The sequence below is a fragment of the Hylaeus volcanicus genome, chromosome 2 (assembly GCF_026283585.1).
Source record: "Hylaeus volcanicus isolate JK05 chromosome 2, UHH_iyHylVolc1.0_haploid, whole genome shotgun sequence".
Classification (NCBI taxonomy): Eukaryota; Metazoa; Arthropoda; class Insecta; order Hymenoptera; family Colletidae; genus Hylaeus; species Hylaeus volcanicus.
The window spans coordinates 24,404,350-24,422,175 of record NC_071977.1 but is presented as its reverse complement, the minus strand read 5'-3'; the positions used below and the strand labels follow the sequence as shown (position 1 = coordinate 24,422,175).

The 17,826-nt window shown below is 42.6% G+C and overlaps 1 protein-coding gene across 2 annotated transcripts in view; it reads right to left on the bottom strand.

Moving 5' to 3' along the window:
- Positions 1–17,826, bottom strand: part of LOC128885249 (discoidin domain-containing receptor 2-like) — a 239,163-nt gene that overhangs the window by 38,703 nt on the left and 182,634 nt on the right. For both annotated transcript variants that reach the window (XM_054139192.1, XM_054139191.1), the window contains 4 exons: positions 13,003–13,142; positions 12,007–12,214; positions 7,333–7,488; positions 4,073–4,248 (listed from right to left, as the gene is read on the bottom strand). In XM_054139192.1, coding sequence (XP_053995167.1) covers positions 4,073–4,248; positions 7,333–7,488; positions 12,007–12,214; positions 13,003–13,142 — 680 coding nt within the window. The remainder of the gene's footprint in view (positions 1–4,072; positions 4,249–7,332; positions 7,489–12,006; positions 12,215–13,002; positions 13,143–17,826) is intronic.

The following is a 17,826-nucleotide window of genomic DNA, read 5'->3' as shown; positions in this document are numbered from 1 at the left end:
CGTCCATTACAGCGCACGATACCGGAGAATCTCCTCATCAAGATACTAATTAGAATTTCTAGTCGTCTTGGAATGCATACGATCCCTCGCACGAAAGCGTTGCAATCGATGACTGTTAGGGAATCGTTTTGATATTTACATGCACTGTTTACTATTTACGTGATTCTCGAAAACATCGAAACAGTCGTGACAACGGGGTGGCGAATCCCCAACACGATTCGCGACACCGGATAAATAGTCTCGAGGACTTGTGCGCCGCCTGTCAAGTGGTCGATGTCCGGGTGAACTCATCTCGAAGAACGGGAGACCGGTTTGTCTGCAGGAAATGCAACGAGGTCAGCTGAACAAAAAAGGGAAATCGCGACACTCGACGGCTTTACAACGGCCGAGACGAGACAAGTAGCAGGTGGCTAATACCGGGAGTGGCGTGGAACGGGGTAGAATGCGATGAAGAGGATGCCTACGTGTGTACACAGGCTTGCTTACGGACGGGTGAACGAGCTAGATAACGCACGTCTTCTCGCGCCCCCGACAATACGGCCATGCGACTGGCTCTTTTAATTAAGTGGAGTCAGCTCGATTGCCTGCCACCCCAGACTCCGACGATGCCACCCCCGCGGGGGTAGTGGCTGGTAAAAATTTACTCAGCGGGAATTATATTGGTTCGTCCACGGGTGACACGAACGTATAGACGACACAGGGAGTTCCGAACTGTCTCAGTTGGAAAGCTTAGCAACAAATACGACTACTGGAAACTGTATTTGCATTCGATAATTAAAAAAGATTAGAGACCGGAATATTTATGTGTTCTTAAAAGCAAGATTAATATATTTTTTTTAATTAAGAAAGCAACAAGAGAAATCTGAAACCAAGAATGGATCAATGTGTCACCAACGAACCTAGGCCAAATCCGAAAATCAACCAGCGATACAGTTCCAAATAGAAGACTGAAGTTTGAGAACATCTCGTCTCTAATCAACGACCTCCTAATACAAATCGCCAAAATTTTTAATGAAATCAGTAAACGTGCACCAAAAAGCTCCTACTAAAATCGAGTTCCCATAGCCTTTTAGAACGTGACTCTAGTTGTACATTTTCTTATCCACAGTGAAGCGTCCGAATAGCGCGAAATTAAAAAGTCATCATTCGCGAAGCTTGAAGTTCACTACATTAACATGCAATTTTGCGAATGAACTTCGTTTCGTTCGATTTCACAACAGCTCACACCAAACCAGACTCGTCTCTACTTTTCTTCGTCTTCGCGCTTCGTTAAATACCAATTTCCCAAGAAACACGTTTTCCGTGTATTTACATATTCTTGCGACGTTCTCCGCCACCCCTGGCGTTCTCCTTTCCCGCGTTCAATGGAACAGTAGGGGATAGGAATTCGTTCGCCGGGTATTTTCCGTTTTCTTCTGGTCTTTGTGTTCGCATGTTTCGTCGACGCTCTCCACGTCGCGGCGTTTCAACATTGTTCACCACGCTAACGTCGGTAATTAATTTTTCCCCGGGACAAAGTGGATCCGTCTTGAAGCACGCGTCCTCGTTACGACGCGTCCCTGCGCAGAAAGGAATGGCCTTTTCGGTGGTAGCCAACGGAACAGCAAGCCGCGCGGATGACAACAAATATAAAACTTTAATAATTCCCTGCCGCAGCCGGACCGGAATTTACGAGCAAGAATGGACATTCCTCTTTAAAACGAAGTGGCAGGTACGTTTCCTTCGCTTTGAACAATTTTTCCTCCGCGCGCCACGGAAATACGGGATATGGTCTACCGGAAACAGGCCACCTTAATATCGTCTGTTGGTTTGATGTTGGGGGAAAAAAATGTAATAAAGAATGGACGGCTTCAAGGGGCCAATATGACACAGCGTAGAGCTTTTTAAGATCACTTTGACTCAAAGTGTAGCGTATGTTTTATTTCGTACCGCGGATGAAAGGGGTCTAATCGCACGAATACAACGTTTTGCGTCTATTTTTCAATTATTTTCTTGTTGGGCGTAGGAGTGAATCTTTGGTTTAAAAATCATAAAAAACTGGTACATCGAGGAAGACTTTCTGGGATTTAGGAATAAACTTGAACTTGTCTCACCTGTCGACAGAACATCATGCTTTACCGACCAAGTATTCTACTTTAGAGAATGTCGTCGACAGAGAGCTCTACCTTGCCGAGTTTTAAAGACAAGCTGGTACATCCTGCCGACAGGGTAACTCGGTTATCTTTCCCAGACCCTTGTCGTAACATTAACGTAATAGAAGATGTCGAAGTCGCCTTTTACTTAACTCACATCGAAACAACGATAGCAAGGACTCTTTGAACGTCTAGGAACAATTTCCCTCGCGATAGTTTGTTATTAAAACGTAGCACCTAGAGAATATTCGCGTTAGCGAGTCTTGCAGCTATTTATCGAGGATTCCTTTTGGTCCTCGCTTCACCGATCGATGCGCAATTCCAGATGCCCGTTTACCTGCTTCAAGGAAAATATTTGACCAGCTCTCCTACCTCTCACACTTGGCTTCCTATGGCTCGCATCCAGCCCCGGCACGCCTAACACGGCTAAGACATTTTCCATGATTGCTCAAAAGCCTTTTCGTCAAACGGCTTGGAAACGGAGGGCAAATAGGTGGCCACCGTTAGAGCGATATTGAACATCGTTTCGGCAGATGCAGTGTATATTCTATGCACTATCACCACGTGTAATTTAATCTACTTCAGAATGATTCACTCGTGATGATGAAATGGAGCCTTTAACTGAGCTTAGACAGCAAATAATTTGCGTTATTTACTTCGCAATGGATACTAAGCAAGTAATATTATTATATGAATATAAACTGGGTCATAAAGCTGTAACTATGACTCGTAATATCAACGATGCATTTGAAGAAGATGCGTTGGTCCAAAGAATTTCGAAGTGGAGATAAGAGCCTCGAAGATGAAAATGGTCGCGGATGCCTTTCTCTCGTTGACAACGACCAATCGAAAGCACTGGTTGAAGCTGATCCACGAACAACGGTTCGACAACTGGCACAGGAATTTGGTGTAAGCCATCTAACAGTTATCGACCACCTGGGACAGCTAGGAAAGTAAAAAAAGCTCGAAAAATGGCTGCCGCATGAGTTAAGCGTAGACCGAAAACCGACATTATTTTCCTATCGACCTAAAATAAATATTAAATGCGCGATTCAACCACGAGGTACCTGGAATCGAACATTCCCTCTTCTCGTTCGGTTTCGACGAAGTACTGTCTTCTGCAAATGAATGCACCCTGGCAACAGTATATTAGGTACAAAATGGATCCCGATGAGAGTCGTGGTCGTCGTCGCGGCAGGGAGAAAAATCGTTATCTTGAAGAGGGGGGAGCAAGGTCGTCGCCATTTACCAAATTGGCGGCGTCGAGTTAAAGCATTACCCGCTGGTAACGAGGTGGCATTCAATGCTTCGTCCTCCCGACCGCGAACGGTTTCCTTGTTACGAATCGAGCGAAACACTGGTTCTCCCGTTACTAACAATTTCCTCGAGAATGACTGCGGAGGGGACACCGACGCGAGAAACGCTGCAACTTTGCGACGCAGTCGCGACGAGCTGAGTGAAATAAATGCGTTCGAGGATTTGAAACGACACCGCGGTAATGTCAGCTCCGCGAACGAAGGTAATTCGAAAGTTTTAAACGATGGATTCACCCTGGCTGATTGCATTTACGGAAAATTCTGCGGCCCTTTCGCTCGCTTTTTATTTAGGCTACGTTTACATTATAATCCTGTTTAAACCACGGGGACTATCTTTGTTTCGAACGAATTAAAGTGGAAAATTTATTAAAGATCTTGAATAGGGCTGGTATTGGTCACGATTATGGGGGATACGAATGGCAACTGGCCAGAGAAGAGGTCAGCATTGCGATTGCAAGTGTTAACTAAGAGGAAAACTCTTGAGGAAGAGGAAGGGAAGAATACCGTATTTAAAAAGAAAAAATGTGAGGACAATTGTTGACTTCAGGTAAGCCAGAGAATTATATATTCACGTAGCTGAAAGGTGTAAGATATATCTCTGGTGTTAAAAATCATTTACACTACCTTCAGATCGCCGTGTTGATCGTAGAACGTAGACGGTGCGAGGGCAGCCTTGAGTCTTCGATTCCTGTAGAAAATAAACATGATCGCGGCCAGTAGCATCACGATCACAGTAGTCAGGATCCCGATGACCAGGCCGACGAATTGCTTGGACTCTGGCTCCTTGCTTTTCTCTGGAACTGACACGTGCACACGAATCTGAGTATCTTTTCATCGATCTATAATGAGTAAGTAGTATAATGGGTAGGTTCAATGCTTCGTGGATATGATATGCTACATGCAACATACAGTCAATCCCATAAATATACATACCCTCTATGTCTATTGAAGAAGTTTGACCTACCATTTAATTTCAACAAATTTCTTCAATAGATATAGAGGGTACGTTCACATCGCGCTAACGATATCACACTTTAAATTATTAATAGAAAAACACTCCTAACTCGTCAACTCAACAATCTTGTTTGAATTGTGTCACCTTAGAAATACATCTGTCTGTGGTATGTTTGACCAATGTTTATGTTTTCCTTGGTTAGCCCAGACCCAATTCTCCCATTAAAGGCTCCGATATCGTCCAATTAGTAGGAGCGTCGATGAGTTACATGTCGTACACGTTCGATTTCGAGGTGTCCTTTGGAGACCAGTGCGAACGTTTGAACATGTTCCATGGGACGCACGCGTGCACAACTCTGTCGTCTGCGGACTGGCCACCGAATACACTAATGTACACGACCTATCACGGTGGATATTATCGCGAAGGGAGCCTCGCATAATGCACGACGAAGCGATAATGAAGATTACGTTCATCATGCTCGTCGTAATTGGATCACGGTCGATCGGCACTTTATCGATTCGTTGCTTTCACTGGAAGATAGCGAGACGGTTATCCATCATTTCATTGTCTCTCGACGAATATAGCGACGCACGGAACCGCCAGGTGATAAAGAAACATTTGTGCGTTATTCCACGTCGAATTGATCGCCTTTCGACCTGGATGCCAGGACTTTTGGCGAAATTCAAATGCGACGTGGTCCATGCAAAATCAGATGGGGTTTTAATCATCATTTTGCTGGTATCGGATTTGCATAAAAATTAGAGGATGGTAAATTTGAGAATTTTTAGATTTGGCAGTATTAATTAAAAAGAGTTGATACTTTCTTCGTTTCTTCGAGAAGAATGGACCTCTCGAAATAAAGTTTGTTTTAGGCTAAATCACCAAATTGAGACTCCTGCGTCTATCACTGTCCAGTTTCAAAACAAATTCAACACCAGAAGAGAATCTTCTCTAATTTTACTCGGGCCACGTTCTATTTCAATGACAGAAAAGTCCTCGAAATTATGACTGGGTCTATCATGGAATGATCCTCGCACAAAATTACTTTCACATTTAACCAATGACGTTACCGTTTCGCTCGATCGCGTTTGAACGAACGACGTTTTATCGACGATCACGATACCTTCCTTCCTGAAAGAAATTTTCGTGCAATTTCGAGCAGCTTCGCGCTCCGCTTGAGATTGCCACGAGGCGGCCTCATTCCGTTTCTCTTCTAATGTCACGTCGTTGCGCTCCGCGCGAATACACTTCGAACCGACGCGCGAGGGAAAACACAGAGAGTGTTACGCCCCGTAACGGTTTCTGCTCGGGTTCTTCTATTCCCTTTACGCTGGCTGAAGATTATTACGCAGGAAATGGAATATTGGTTCTGCCGCGTGAAAGACCAAATGTAACGAGCGTTTCGTCGTGACGGAACACGCAAATCTATAATTCTCCTTTTTGACGATTTACGTGTAATAGCACGTTGTAAAAGGGTCTCGCGAATACCAAATAAAGTGTCAAAGCGTTTGTTATTGAAATGAATGAAGAGCCTTATGTGTGTAGACAGAGAAACTAATATGAGATTAAATAAGCTTTTTTTAGTTTTGTGACATTTTCAGTAGGCCTACAGATGTGTCACTAAATTAAGTATGTAAAAGATGTAATTTTTTCTCGACGAAGAATTGCAAGGCAGAAGCACTAATCAAGAAAAGTACAGAGCAGAACAAGCGAACAGAAGAGTGGAGTTCAATTTACATTCAAATCTCGATCGAAATTGTAACAGATAAACACTTGTTTATCTTATTTCCGTTATTCGAGATTTCGCATCCAGGTCATAGTTTCGCACAGAAGGATTTGCGAGGCAAAGTAGCAGAAAAGTTTCCTACGGCGAGAGGCAAGAATTGAACTGCTTTCAAGGAGGACGACGGAGGTATATTTGTAGTGCAACTCCAGGAAGTTCTCGAAGAGTCGAGTAACCCGATTCTTCGCACAAAAAATCCGCGTAATTTGATCTATTTACTTTCATGGAAAGTAAAACGAATCGCCAGGGTCGGGTCATAACGATCGATTAAGCTTAATATCGTCGGGGGAGCCTCAAAGGAGGAGTACTGGATAACAATTGGACGGTTTACCGAGCAAAACGAGCACGCGGAAATGTCGGCCAGTACTTTGGCTTTACTTCCTCCTAACACTTCGGTTCAAAGCAAAGTGCTCTCAGGAGGACAACGCCGAGAGGAAAGAAATTAATTAGATTTTACTCTCTTCGCAACGAAAATAAAACAGAAGGAAGGGCACGGCTACGTTATCGGTTTATAGACTCCGCGAGGAGTCGATGGACTCCAATCGTCGCTCGATTCCGCTTCGTTTCTTTGACCAACGACCGAGAATTTTCGAGAACGACCGGGAGACATTGCGGTGCATTAAAAGAAACGAAAAAAAGAAACAGGGCTGGCTACGTTTGAAGTATAAACACATTTCTACGTAATTAATCCTTGACTGGAAATCCTTATTGTTTCGTCCTTGGTTACTTCGAAAGTATGAAGTTGTCGTGGATATCATAGTACCAACGATAACTCCCTCGAAGCATTAAAAAAAGAAATGGACTAATGGAAAAAGTTGGATATTAATCGTCGCGACACGTTCCGTTTAAAAACCAGGTGCGACAAAGGTGTTCAGAATCAAATTTTGCTCCAAAATCTCGTTACACTCACTCTTTCGCTCCATTGTGCCCAATTGACGCTGCGAAAGTGAACGGCGCCGGCGAGCAACGAGGGGGGAAAAATGCAGTTCGTGATCGGCATTCAATTTTCGTGCAGCTACGAAACGCCAAAAAAGAGCGGGACTAACGAAAAAAGAAAGGGAATAAAGAAAAGCGGAAATCGTGCGGAAAATTACGAAGGGAACCCTTCGACGCGACAATACTAGAAACCAGACGGGGAAGACTTACGGGCATTATCGTTGTTTTCCTCCTTATTAAAAGTGGCCTTCACTTCGTCTCTCTGCAATGGACCCTCGTTATTCTGATAGGGGCTGCCAGTCGCCGATACAATGGCACTCTTGTTCCTCGGCTCTTCATCGTCGGTGTTGTTCCATTCGGAGATTACTGCGCATCAAGGATGAGGACTAATGAAATTTGCGGCCATCAAAGGAATTGGACGGTGGGGCACCCTTTCAACCCCCTATTGCATAGCGGTGCTCGATCGGGTGCTCGATAAAAACAATTTCTATATATACATATGAGTTTAACATATGCTTGTACCAAAATTGACGATGTATTAGGTCGTCCAATAAGTTCATGCCACTTATTCTTCCGCTACTCAAATTAATATATGAAACATACCCTTAAGGGTTATAAGAAAAAGTAATCTATGTCGTTTTACAATATTTTACTTATGGGACGATCTAATAGTTCGAACTCGTAGACATTCGAGCATTTATTACATGTTTTCAACCAAAACGTGGATCTTTCTCGGCAACAGAGATGTATAATAGAGAAAATGAACTTTTATATATTTTATTTTCAAAACTGTATTTACGTAGTGCTCCGTCTAATTCTGCATTTCATATTAAAAATTGTCCTCGTTTGCAGTCAAGAATAAGACTACGATAAAAATATTGATTAGAGGAACCTTTCAATCCTCCATATCTTATGGTTAACAGATTTAATGAATATGGAAAGCTGTCCTTTTTCGGGAGGTCCTATCGTAAGGAACTGTTTACGGAGTTAACGGTTTTTCATAAAGTAGTTATTTGAACGAAAACTAAGAAAAACAAAAAACGAAGTAAAGCAGATGCAATATTCAGCATTCGTTTTATTATTTTTTAATAATTCCCTACAAAAGAACCCATTAATTTTCTTTCCTATTTACAGGACCTGATTAATCTTAAATTAAAATACTCGTCGATCCACGCTTTTACCTTCCATACCGGAAGTTATAATAAATAATGTACATTTCATTGGAGAACTCGAAAGAAAACTTCTCCAGACTTTAATAGCGCTAGTTATTTAATTAAAACGTTCCAGTTGTAAGCAATAGCTAATGGAATTAATGGTTTCCGATAAGGCTAGACGATATTTAATCGGAAAACTGGGGAAAACAAAAACCAAGAGTGTTCCATCGTGGACCAACTGGCGAAACAAAGGAGGGTATTTCGTTCGGTTAATTAGAAGTAAATCAGGTCACGGAAGTTTAAGGATCACCACAATGTTAATAAAACTCAAAGTCGAAGTTTCCGTTCAAACACGACGGCGATACCAGAAGCGTTCCGCGAGCCAGCCCAAGGTAGCAATTTCGCAATGTAAAATACTCGTATTTCAAACTTCCACCTCATCGCGATAAATTGGCCGGCGTTTGCCAAGGTCTACCCAGTCCTAGTCGAAGTACACACATCGAAGCGAAGATTTAATTTACGGTCAGTTCGGCGAGGGAGCGAGCCGCCAGTTTGAGAATTGTTAATTGCGCCACGGTTGCCTGTTAAGAGTGGACATTAATTACGAGGCACGAAATTGCTGTCGACGATTTTCTTCGCGAGACAACTTCCTTCCCCTGGGGGAAGATGCGACTGATATACAGGGTGCCTCGATAGCTATCTATATTGTCACTTGAATTTCATTTTACCTATTTTTAGACCCTTAGAGTTAATCGATAAATGCTCTTTTTAACAATGCCTGCACTAAGTAGGAAAAATTAAAATAATTACTCACATTCCTCGGTAAAATTTTGTTTCCTTATTCCCAAAGGTATAGAGGGTACAAGCATAAAGTTCCAAATTGATCGACTGAACAGTTCGTTCGAGAAGAAATCCTAATGAGACTGTGATTTTTCGGACTCCATAGATTAAAGTCCCCTAACGCTGGTGGTTGGGGACCACGAGCCATCGTCGAATGATTTACGACGGTTTCGGTCTCTTGGCCGATCCAACGAACCGGTGCCGAACTTTTCCAGGGCGTCTCGCTCCGAGTGGCAGCGAAGTAAGTTTCGTTTCGGCTCGTTTGACGGGGATCGCTGAAACGTGTGCGTGACTGATCCGTTACCGGGGACTCTGCGATACTCGCGTAATCTGTAACGGTTAGGCGTGTGTTTCGCGATGGTGGATCCATCGGACCAAGTCATAAGTAATTACATTGTTGGGTGACCAGCCTTCTGTTTCAGTCAGCTGTTGGCGATCGCAACTGAGGAAAATTGTGGAGAATATTGAACAAAAGTTATCTTGTAATGACAGAAATCAAAATTGTATAATAGTTAAAGAAGGTATAAAAAAATATGAAAACATGTACTAGTAGATTCGAATCTCCAATCGTGAGTGTGTAAATATATCCGAGGAACAATTTCTTCGTGGAAAGATGAAATAAAAATATTTTTAAATTACTGCAAATACTATAATTTAAGAAAATGTCGAATGTGATTCGATCCATCCACCCTCCCTCTATACATGCCACCACAGTGAACGTGTTAACGAAGGTCCTTGTTATCCGAACACGTTTTCCAACTGACTTGATTTTCTCGCGTACAAGATCGTTAAAGATCATCGTGTCGACGAAGAAAAAATGAGGAAACGCCTGGACAGGGAATCAAATATAAATCTGGCTGAGCGATTCGTGCCACGTCTTGGTAAAAAACGAACGCGAATTATGTGGGAAAGGAATGGCGTGGAATTCCGTGCCACTTCGAGGCTAAGCAATCGAAGTTATCTTTCGTTGGAACGAGAAAACACCAGCGCACTGAGAGAATGATTAACGACGGTTTCGCTCTTTCGGCGCGCGCAAGCCCGTGCCGACTTCGTCGAACGAAACTTTCAGAGAGTGTGCTTCGCGAGTAAGTAAGTTTCGTTTCTGGCCCGCGACCACGTGCTCTCATTCGTGCAACGTGCCGCGGATACTTCCACTTTTTGCTCGGCTACGATGGTTTAAAGTCGACCGTGCAACATCGCCGGAATAACCGCTGAAACCGCCTCTGAAGAACTTACCAGTCGCGAATATCTTTCCATTAAGGTAAATTTAGAGAGGATTGTTGAGTGATCAGACTTTATAAATAAACCTCGAGTTGGTTTGGCCAGGTATTTTTCAATTATATAGAAACAATATTTTAACCTCGTAGAAATTGTGACGATTATTATATCTGTCATAACGTTAAATAGAGGATGAAAGGTTTAATTTTTAATTGTAGAGTGTGCCTGACGGAATTCCACGGATGCAAATATCTTGCATCTAGAAATATCAATAATTGTGTGACACAGCTATCATCTGTTCGTTTCAGATAATTTTCTCGTCCCGCAAAGTGTTAACGCGCGTAGATAAGTATCCCATCGACTTATCCACGAAAAGCCGCGTGCGAGGAATTCATTGTCCCATTATGGCAAAACCGTCACGATCTGACGTATCATCGCTGAGGTGTTTGATTATCCCACATCATTTCCAATAATTCTATCGCTCCCGCGGGCGGAGCGACGGGACCGTGTCACCTAAAATTGGAAATCGACCCTGTTCGGGATATCGAAGAAGAAGGACTTCGAAACTCATCCGTTCTCTGATCCCGAGTTCACCAGATGCGTTAAACTCTTCGGGCCTGAACAAGATGCCGTAGCAGCCTCAAGATTCGTGAGAAGTTATTTCGTTCGAGATATCTCGGCACCAACCCCCTTTTCTCTGTCTCGCGTTCACTCCTTTTGCTGTCCAAAAACGTCGAACAAATAAATAAACCGGGTATGGTTTATTTGGGATAGTTGCGAAATAATTAATTTCTCATTAAAAAGGTTCATGTCTGCTGAGGGCTGCAATAAGTACACGCGAGATAAGATTGTCCCTAGGGGTACCGTAATAAAATAAGTAGGGGCTTTGTAATTAATTACCTCTTCTCGCTTGAGAGGTGCTCGAAAACACATTATAAAGTGCAGGCAAACTTCTTTAATAAGCACTGAATTCGCAGTATCATGCTCACGCACGGTGTACGACACGGAAACTAATATAACTAATTACTAATTCTCGGAATAATTGTTCTACACCTCCACGGAGTAATTCTCATTGCATTAAACACAATTTTGTTAAATTCTATTATGGATTAACGTTAACTTTGAACGTTTTATTATCAGGCTAGGTGTGGTTACCGAGAAAGACCCAAACAGGACGTCGAATCGTTTAACCTACTTTGCACCCACATTTACATAACATACCTAACTTATTTCCAATTCACAGGACACTCCCACAGCGTGACTGTTTAACACTAAACCTACCGAGGTTTCATTTTTACCTATATATACTGCGACGAAACAAAGGACTAGTCTTAAAAACACTTTTTTCAATTGAATGCAAAAATATTTCACGTGGTACTAAATTGAGTAATGCAGGAAACAATTGTACATTATTTATATATTCTATATAAGAACTGTATACAAAAGTTTGAAAACGATCATTTGACCAGTTGTGGTAGGTTTAGTGTCAATTTGCCCCTGCAGATCGAACTAAGCTGCGATTTCATAAACTTACCAATCGAATAATTTGATTTATTCAATTTCTTCCATAACTTTCGAATGAATTAGTTTAGAATCTACGTCTATACTCACTTCCCCTTTTCTCACGTGGGATGTGATTTATTTTATCGAGCTCCTGCGCGGTTTTCCTTACCCGATTCGAAGATAATCTCGCTGAGCATGATCCACCTCGCCGCGAAATACAGCTGCAGTTTCAGGAAGCGACCGGCACGTGAGTGAAGCTTTATGGTAACATCACGTGCCTGCTCCAACACCAGATCCGGTATGTAGGAGAACTGGACCGGCTCTCCGTTGAACTGGTTTCCACCCGCGCCAAGATAAACCTTCGCGTAAGAAAAGACCTGCGGAGAAATGGCGGGTGTGTATACACTGTGCACATCAGGAATGAAGCGATTGGTGGACGAGTAAACAGGGAGGAAATCGTTGAACGTGATGGAAACGCTTCTTCCTCTTCTTCTTCGTCGGTTATGACTGGCGTGTTCGTGGCTCGCGTGCATGCGCGGAATAGGGCAATAACTATCGGCCACTCGAGGCAATTTCGTTTCTTCTAAGCGAATAAAAACACCCCTCCCCCCGCCCCGTGAGCCAGCGAATTAAAAATTTAATCCGTTGTCGCTCGGAACTGAACATTCTACGACACCGTTTCCACGGTAGATCGAATTCGCTGTGAATTTTCCATCTCCCTGTGATACATTGTTTTAGGAACTGAATCGTGCCGTTCGTTGTGAATTATGAACGCGACGCGAGTCCGTGAGGCGTGTTCGAAAAAAAAAAAAATGAATTAAAATCGAAAATAATTCAAACGAATAATTTTCGTTTGCTTTATTACGTAGAGCGGTCCGAATATGTGCTTTGTCTTGTGGGGACATTCAATCTTGGAATAATTTATAAAAATTCCAGTTTGACCGTGAATTCAATTTACATTTGTTTTATAAAGGAATTACGGTGCCAATGAGATAAAACCTCTTTATCGACATTCAGTTATCCAGAATATCGCTTTATGAATAATATAGAAATATCTTGGGTCAACTAAGACACCAGGAAGCCTCGAGTTAAAGCATTGATCCGCATTGTTAAAATTTCCTCTGTATAACGTGCTCGCATACCAACCGCATAGAATACAACGTACCTGCACATCCTTGGTGAAATAGTTGTTCGTGTGCAAGTGTATGGCAGTGAAGTTCCTGGAGTAGTCGAATTCGAAAGTTATTTCAACGGGATGTCCAAGCATACTGGGCGTGTCGTTTCTCCAACCGACCCATTCGTATCCTGGAACAAAAAGGGTACGGTTAGCTATTTCGGAAACTTTGTACGAGACATCGTTAGTAAAAACATTATACGTATGTATTATTTTATCTAGCTTCATCCAAATTCTATCGGCATCGAAAAGTGACTGTGCGTTCGGTGTACGCTCTCTATTTGATAAAAATCAAACTTTTGACCCCATCAAAGTTTAGTCTGCGGTATTCACGAACTATGACTACCGCTCAAATGTTTTTTTTTTCATTTTTTTTTTTTTTTTATTACGCACACGAATATCTGCGCGATTTCTAGTTGCACGCGAACAGCGGATATTTTCGTTCGCCATTTGGCGAATCCGAAAATTGACAGGTTACGTCGTTGGGATCCGATTACTCCATCGACAACGCGCGTCGATAAACGAGACAATAAAATCTGTAACATAAATAATCCAGCGATTCGCGAGCTACGCCGAAATTTGTTTGCGCGCGGCGCGTACAGCTCGGTGGGCGTTCGCATCAAACGAACAAATTGTTTCAACTGCGAACGCATTTGTTGCAAATTGCGCCGTGGCTCTTTCGACGGGAATTCCGGGCCAACCTATTTTCGCCCGAACGACAGCTGTTCTTTGAATGTTGCCCTAATTAATTGCCAGCTGAATGTGAAATAGTGGACGTTTCGCGCAATCTGCGACTGCATTGAATCCCGCGGCCTTCTTCGCGAATGGAAAAAGGATGTCCGTTCTGGTATTCCATGGTTCTTTGGTCTTCTCGCCATTCTCGCGGTTCATGAATCATGTGAACGTAGATACGTTAGCGACGAACCGAGGCGGTGAATAATTATAGGTGCGAGGAATCTTTGAATACATTTTCATGTGAAATAGATTTGGTAACTTTATGTTGTATAAAGTAAATCATTTTTTGCTTTGAGGTATGTGCGATGTTTGAACTACGTGTTGAACAAATTTGTAACATGATATTTATACATATATCAGTTCTCCAAATTAAATTTCTGTGTAAAATAAAAATATTTTTTATGTAAGTAAAAATTTCATATGCTCGAGAGGAACAGCAGAATTCGCGGATATCTTTATTTTTCAGGAGTTGATCGCGTTCCAGTAGTCAAATAACAATCAGCTTTACTGATTAACTAGAGCATCTCCTCCAGTTTCGGGATTAATCGTCGAACTGAAACCAGCCATGTGACTTATACTCTGGTTTACCATTCCAGGTAATTCTCCAAAATTATCCTTGCAGCTAAATCCTGGCTTTTATCGATCCTAGCTGGAAGCACTCGCGAAATATTAATTACGCTTCGAATTAACATTCGGTAGCCCGCTATCCGCCTCCCTCTCGGCTTGTGCGCTGTAGATCTACGTGCCCCAGCCGATCTAGGTGTGTCGGTGGATCCGCTAGAGCAACGAAACATCGTTTAGAGAAGCTGACAACGCCTGTTGTGGAACTTTCACGGTAATCCACTCCGTCTCTCAACGTCGCTCCACGTTAGAGGAGAAAGTATAGCATTCCCTCCACGCCCGTCAATATTTCACTTGTACATTTTTTTCTGAATTGTAATGGCATCGACGGCCCACATATCGACATTTTAAGATGCTCTTATAAACCATTCCCGAGACACACAACAAAACATCACCTTAGATATGTCACTTGGTTCTGGCGATAGCAAACTATGCTCCAGAAAAACGTTCTTCCGTTGGAAGGGGCGAGTTCAACATTGAGCAAACAATTTTTCTTGAGACTTACTTTCTAAGATTCCTAAATAAAAAAGCAAATTCAAATCCTTCAAATAAATTCTACGATACTTGGAAGGCCTCTGGCAATAATCCTAAAACCCAGAGCGCTCCGTTTTTCCAGAAACTGGTCCCCGTTACTTTTCGCGGTCCGTTTCAAATTTTTGCCTTTAAGCTAGACCCTGGCTGCGGTTTTTCGGCCAAACTTTCGCCCGCATGCGCGAATTCGGAAACTCCACCGTTGCCTCGCATTCCCTGGATGAACTGACGGAAGTTAGGCTAACGTCTATAGAGAATGTATCGTAACATGAGGGACCCACTTCGGCGCTGGACACAAATATAATGAATAAAGTTCACATAAACGTGTGCTCCGCTTCAACTTGGTCCTTCCAACTATTCTAAATCATGCTCATAATTAAATTACGGAAAGCTGAAACTAGCACTTTTGGTTATACATTGTTTCAAATAAATATAATAGACATTTACAGACAGATTCATCAAACTAAACCTTAGTTTCAACCCTTTCCATTCGGGGCCTTTCTTTCTGGTTTCTACTACCAACTCGAGATATCTTTTTAGCATCGTATTGCCACGAATGCTGATCTTAATCAGATCACCTATACCTCGTCGAGAAATTATTTTATCAACACTTCGAGTCCAAAGAAATTAAACCTAAACAAACATTCTTGTTGATCGATTTACTGCGTCAAACCTAGTGGTGACCGAGAGTCACGTTTCGAGTGCAAAGAGTTAACATCCATTTTTCTGAAAATGAAGCATCCACACCTTTGATGCATTTTAGGTCCTAGATTCCATCAATACCGAGACTATTCGCAATAAACTAGTCTCCTATTCATTATCCCTTTAGGTTTCAATTTCTACTTTACCCTAACACCGCTCCACGAGATCGTGAGAAACTGATACGCAGTATCCTTGCTGGTCTACCTACCACAAATCCGTTCCTTACGCTATAAATCCTGCTTGACTGTATCTCGTGTCCTCGACGAATTCTCCAAGGGAGAGAATGGACGAAAAACGAGGATTCTCGAGGACGCGGAAACAGGGCAGTTCCATCTCGACGTCCTGACGGAGCCGAGGCTGGGCTGTTGCAGCAGACACGGTAAGGGCCATAGAGCTTATTAAAACTTGCGAGAGTTTCCATCGTTCTCCTTCAATTCGGTATATTCTATACCCCTTTGGCTTTGGATTTTCCCGCGACGGTCCCTTCCGCTCCCTCGACAATGTTCGAGACCCGTACGCCCGGCATTATATCGTTCCGATCTATCCGTTTTCATATAAACCCCATCCGTTAATATCGTCCCTCGAGTAAATAGTTTCCAGCTTCCTGTCGTCGCCGCCTCTTGCACGGCCGCTATCTACCATCAATTCAGAACATTCGGAAGGGTCGTAAGATAACCGCCGCCGTAGGTATATCGCGACCAGAGTCTCGAAGCCTGATGATTTTCTCACTTAAACCGTTCTGAAACTATACGACCCCGCGTATTCGCGCTCGTAAAGAGCGATGGGCGTCGATCCCGCGTTATCGCCTCTTGGAAACGATCTACAGGGATTCCTGTGACTTAAACGGCCCCGATTCTGGACGAGCAAATAGCGTTTCGCTAATGTAGCAGCTGTTCGGTGAAATAAGAATCTTGGGTAGACGTAGTCGGGTGGTGCAAAATTGGAAAATCCAGCAGTCGAGGTCCTAGGACATCTTTATATTATGCCTTACGTACTGTTTGCAAATATACAGTCAGTCCCTTAAGTATTACCTACATCTATCGATATACAATTGTCTAATTTAAACGACAGATTTGGTGATTCTAAATAAATGTTTCCAATAAATGAAAAATTTATGCCTGTCATTTAATTTAGACTTTCTTCGATAGACATAGAAGGTACGAATACTTATGGGACTGACTGTAGATGCCATTTCATGTATATCCAACCAAAAAAGAGCAACTACACACCTCCTCTTCACAATCGCCTGATTCAAATATCATCGAACCACCGTGCACAGTTTCGGAGTACCATTTCGCGGACAACGATTAACCGTCTTCCCTGAACTTTAAAGCTACAATGGACAATCGATTAGTCTGTAGAAGTAGCCCGAGCAATGACGAAGTCATGAACATCCGCTTAGTTCAGAAGTTGCAATAATGTTTGAACTATATCAGGTACTCGATCTCCCATTTACTCTTGGCAGCAATATATCAAGCAAACTCATCCAAGAACCGAAGGGAACTCGAAGTACCCAATCCAGCGTAACGATGACGAAGCTTTTCAAGTACGACGAACTACGCGACAACTTCTCTCCATTCCGCGGCGTTTAACTAGTCGCAACCTAGAACGTATTATTCTGTTACGTAATTCGTAACGATGGTCAATTTTGCAGCGATACACCGATTGTCTTGGATAGTCAAACATCTTATCGCGAAGAGACCCGACCGTTCTGTTGTGCTTGTAATTATTAACAAAACTTATTCGTGCGAAATGAAGCGAAGTGTTCGCTCCTGCGTAACGATGACAAACATCTCCAAGTATCTCGAACTCTCGGACGACGGTAGGGTTGGAAGCACAGTTCGCGACACTCCACCTGGTAGCATGGATAAAGAATGGTTTCGGAAATATTACATTGTTGAATACGCAAAGTTGAATCTTTACGTGGAACCAGTTTTCTTTCCGACTGAAATTTGTTTGATCGGACTAATATTGACTTCGTGATTTTTCGAAGCAATAAGGTAACCCTTGGAGTTTGATAATCTCTTCCCAATGCAAGAGCAGACGAGGCTCTGATATGACAGCAATTATCTTTCCTTTCTCTGACTGAGTTGCAGGATTCAGGTTTCAATCCTCCTGCAACTCGAAGGATACCACTGTTGATTTGATCTCCTCGCGATGAAATGATATCCACGCTAATAATTCTGTCATTTTTGAAGAAACCACCTTCGCTACGAAAAGAATGTA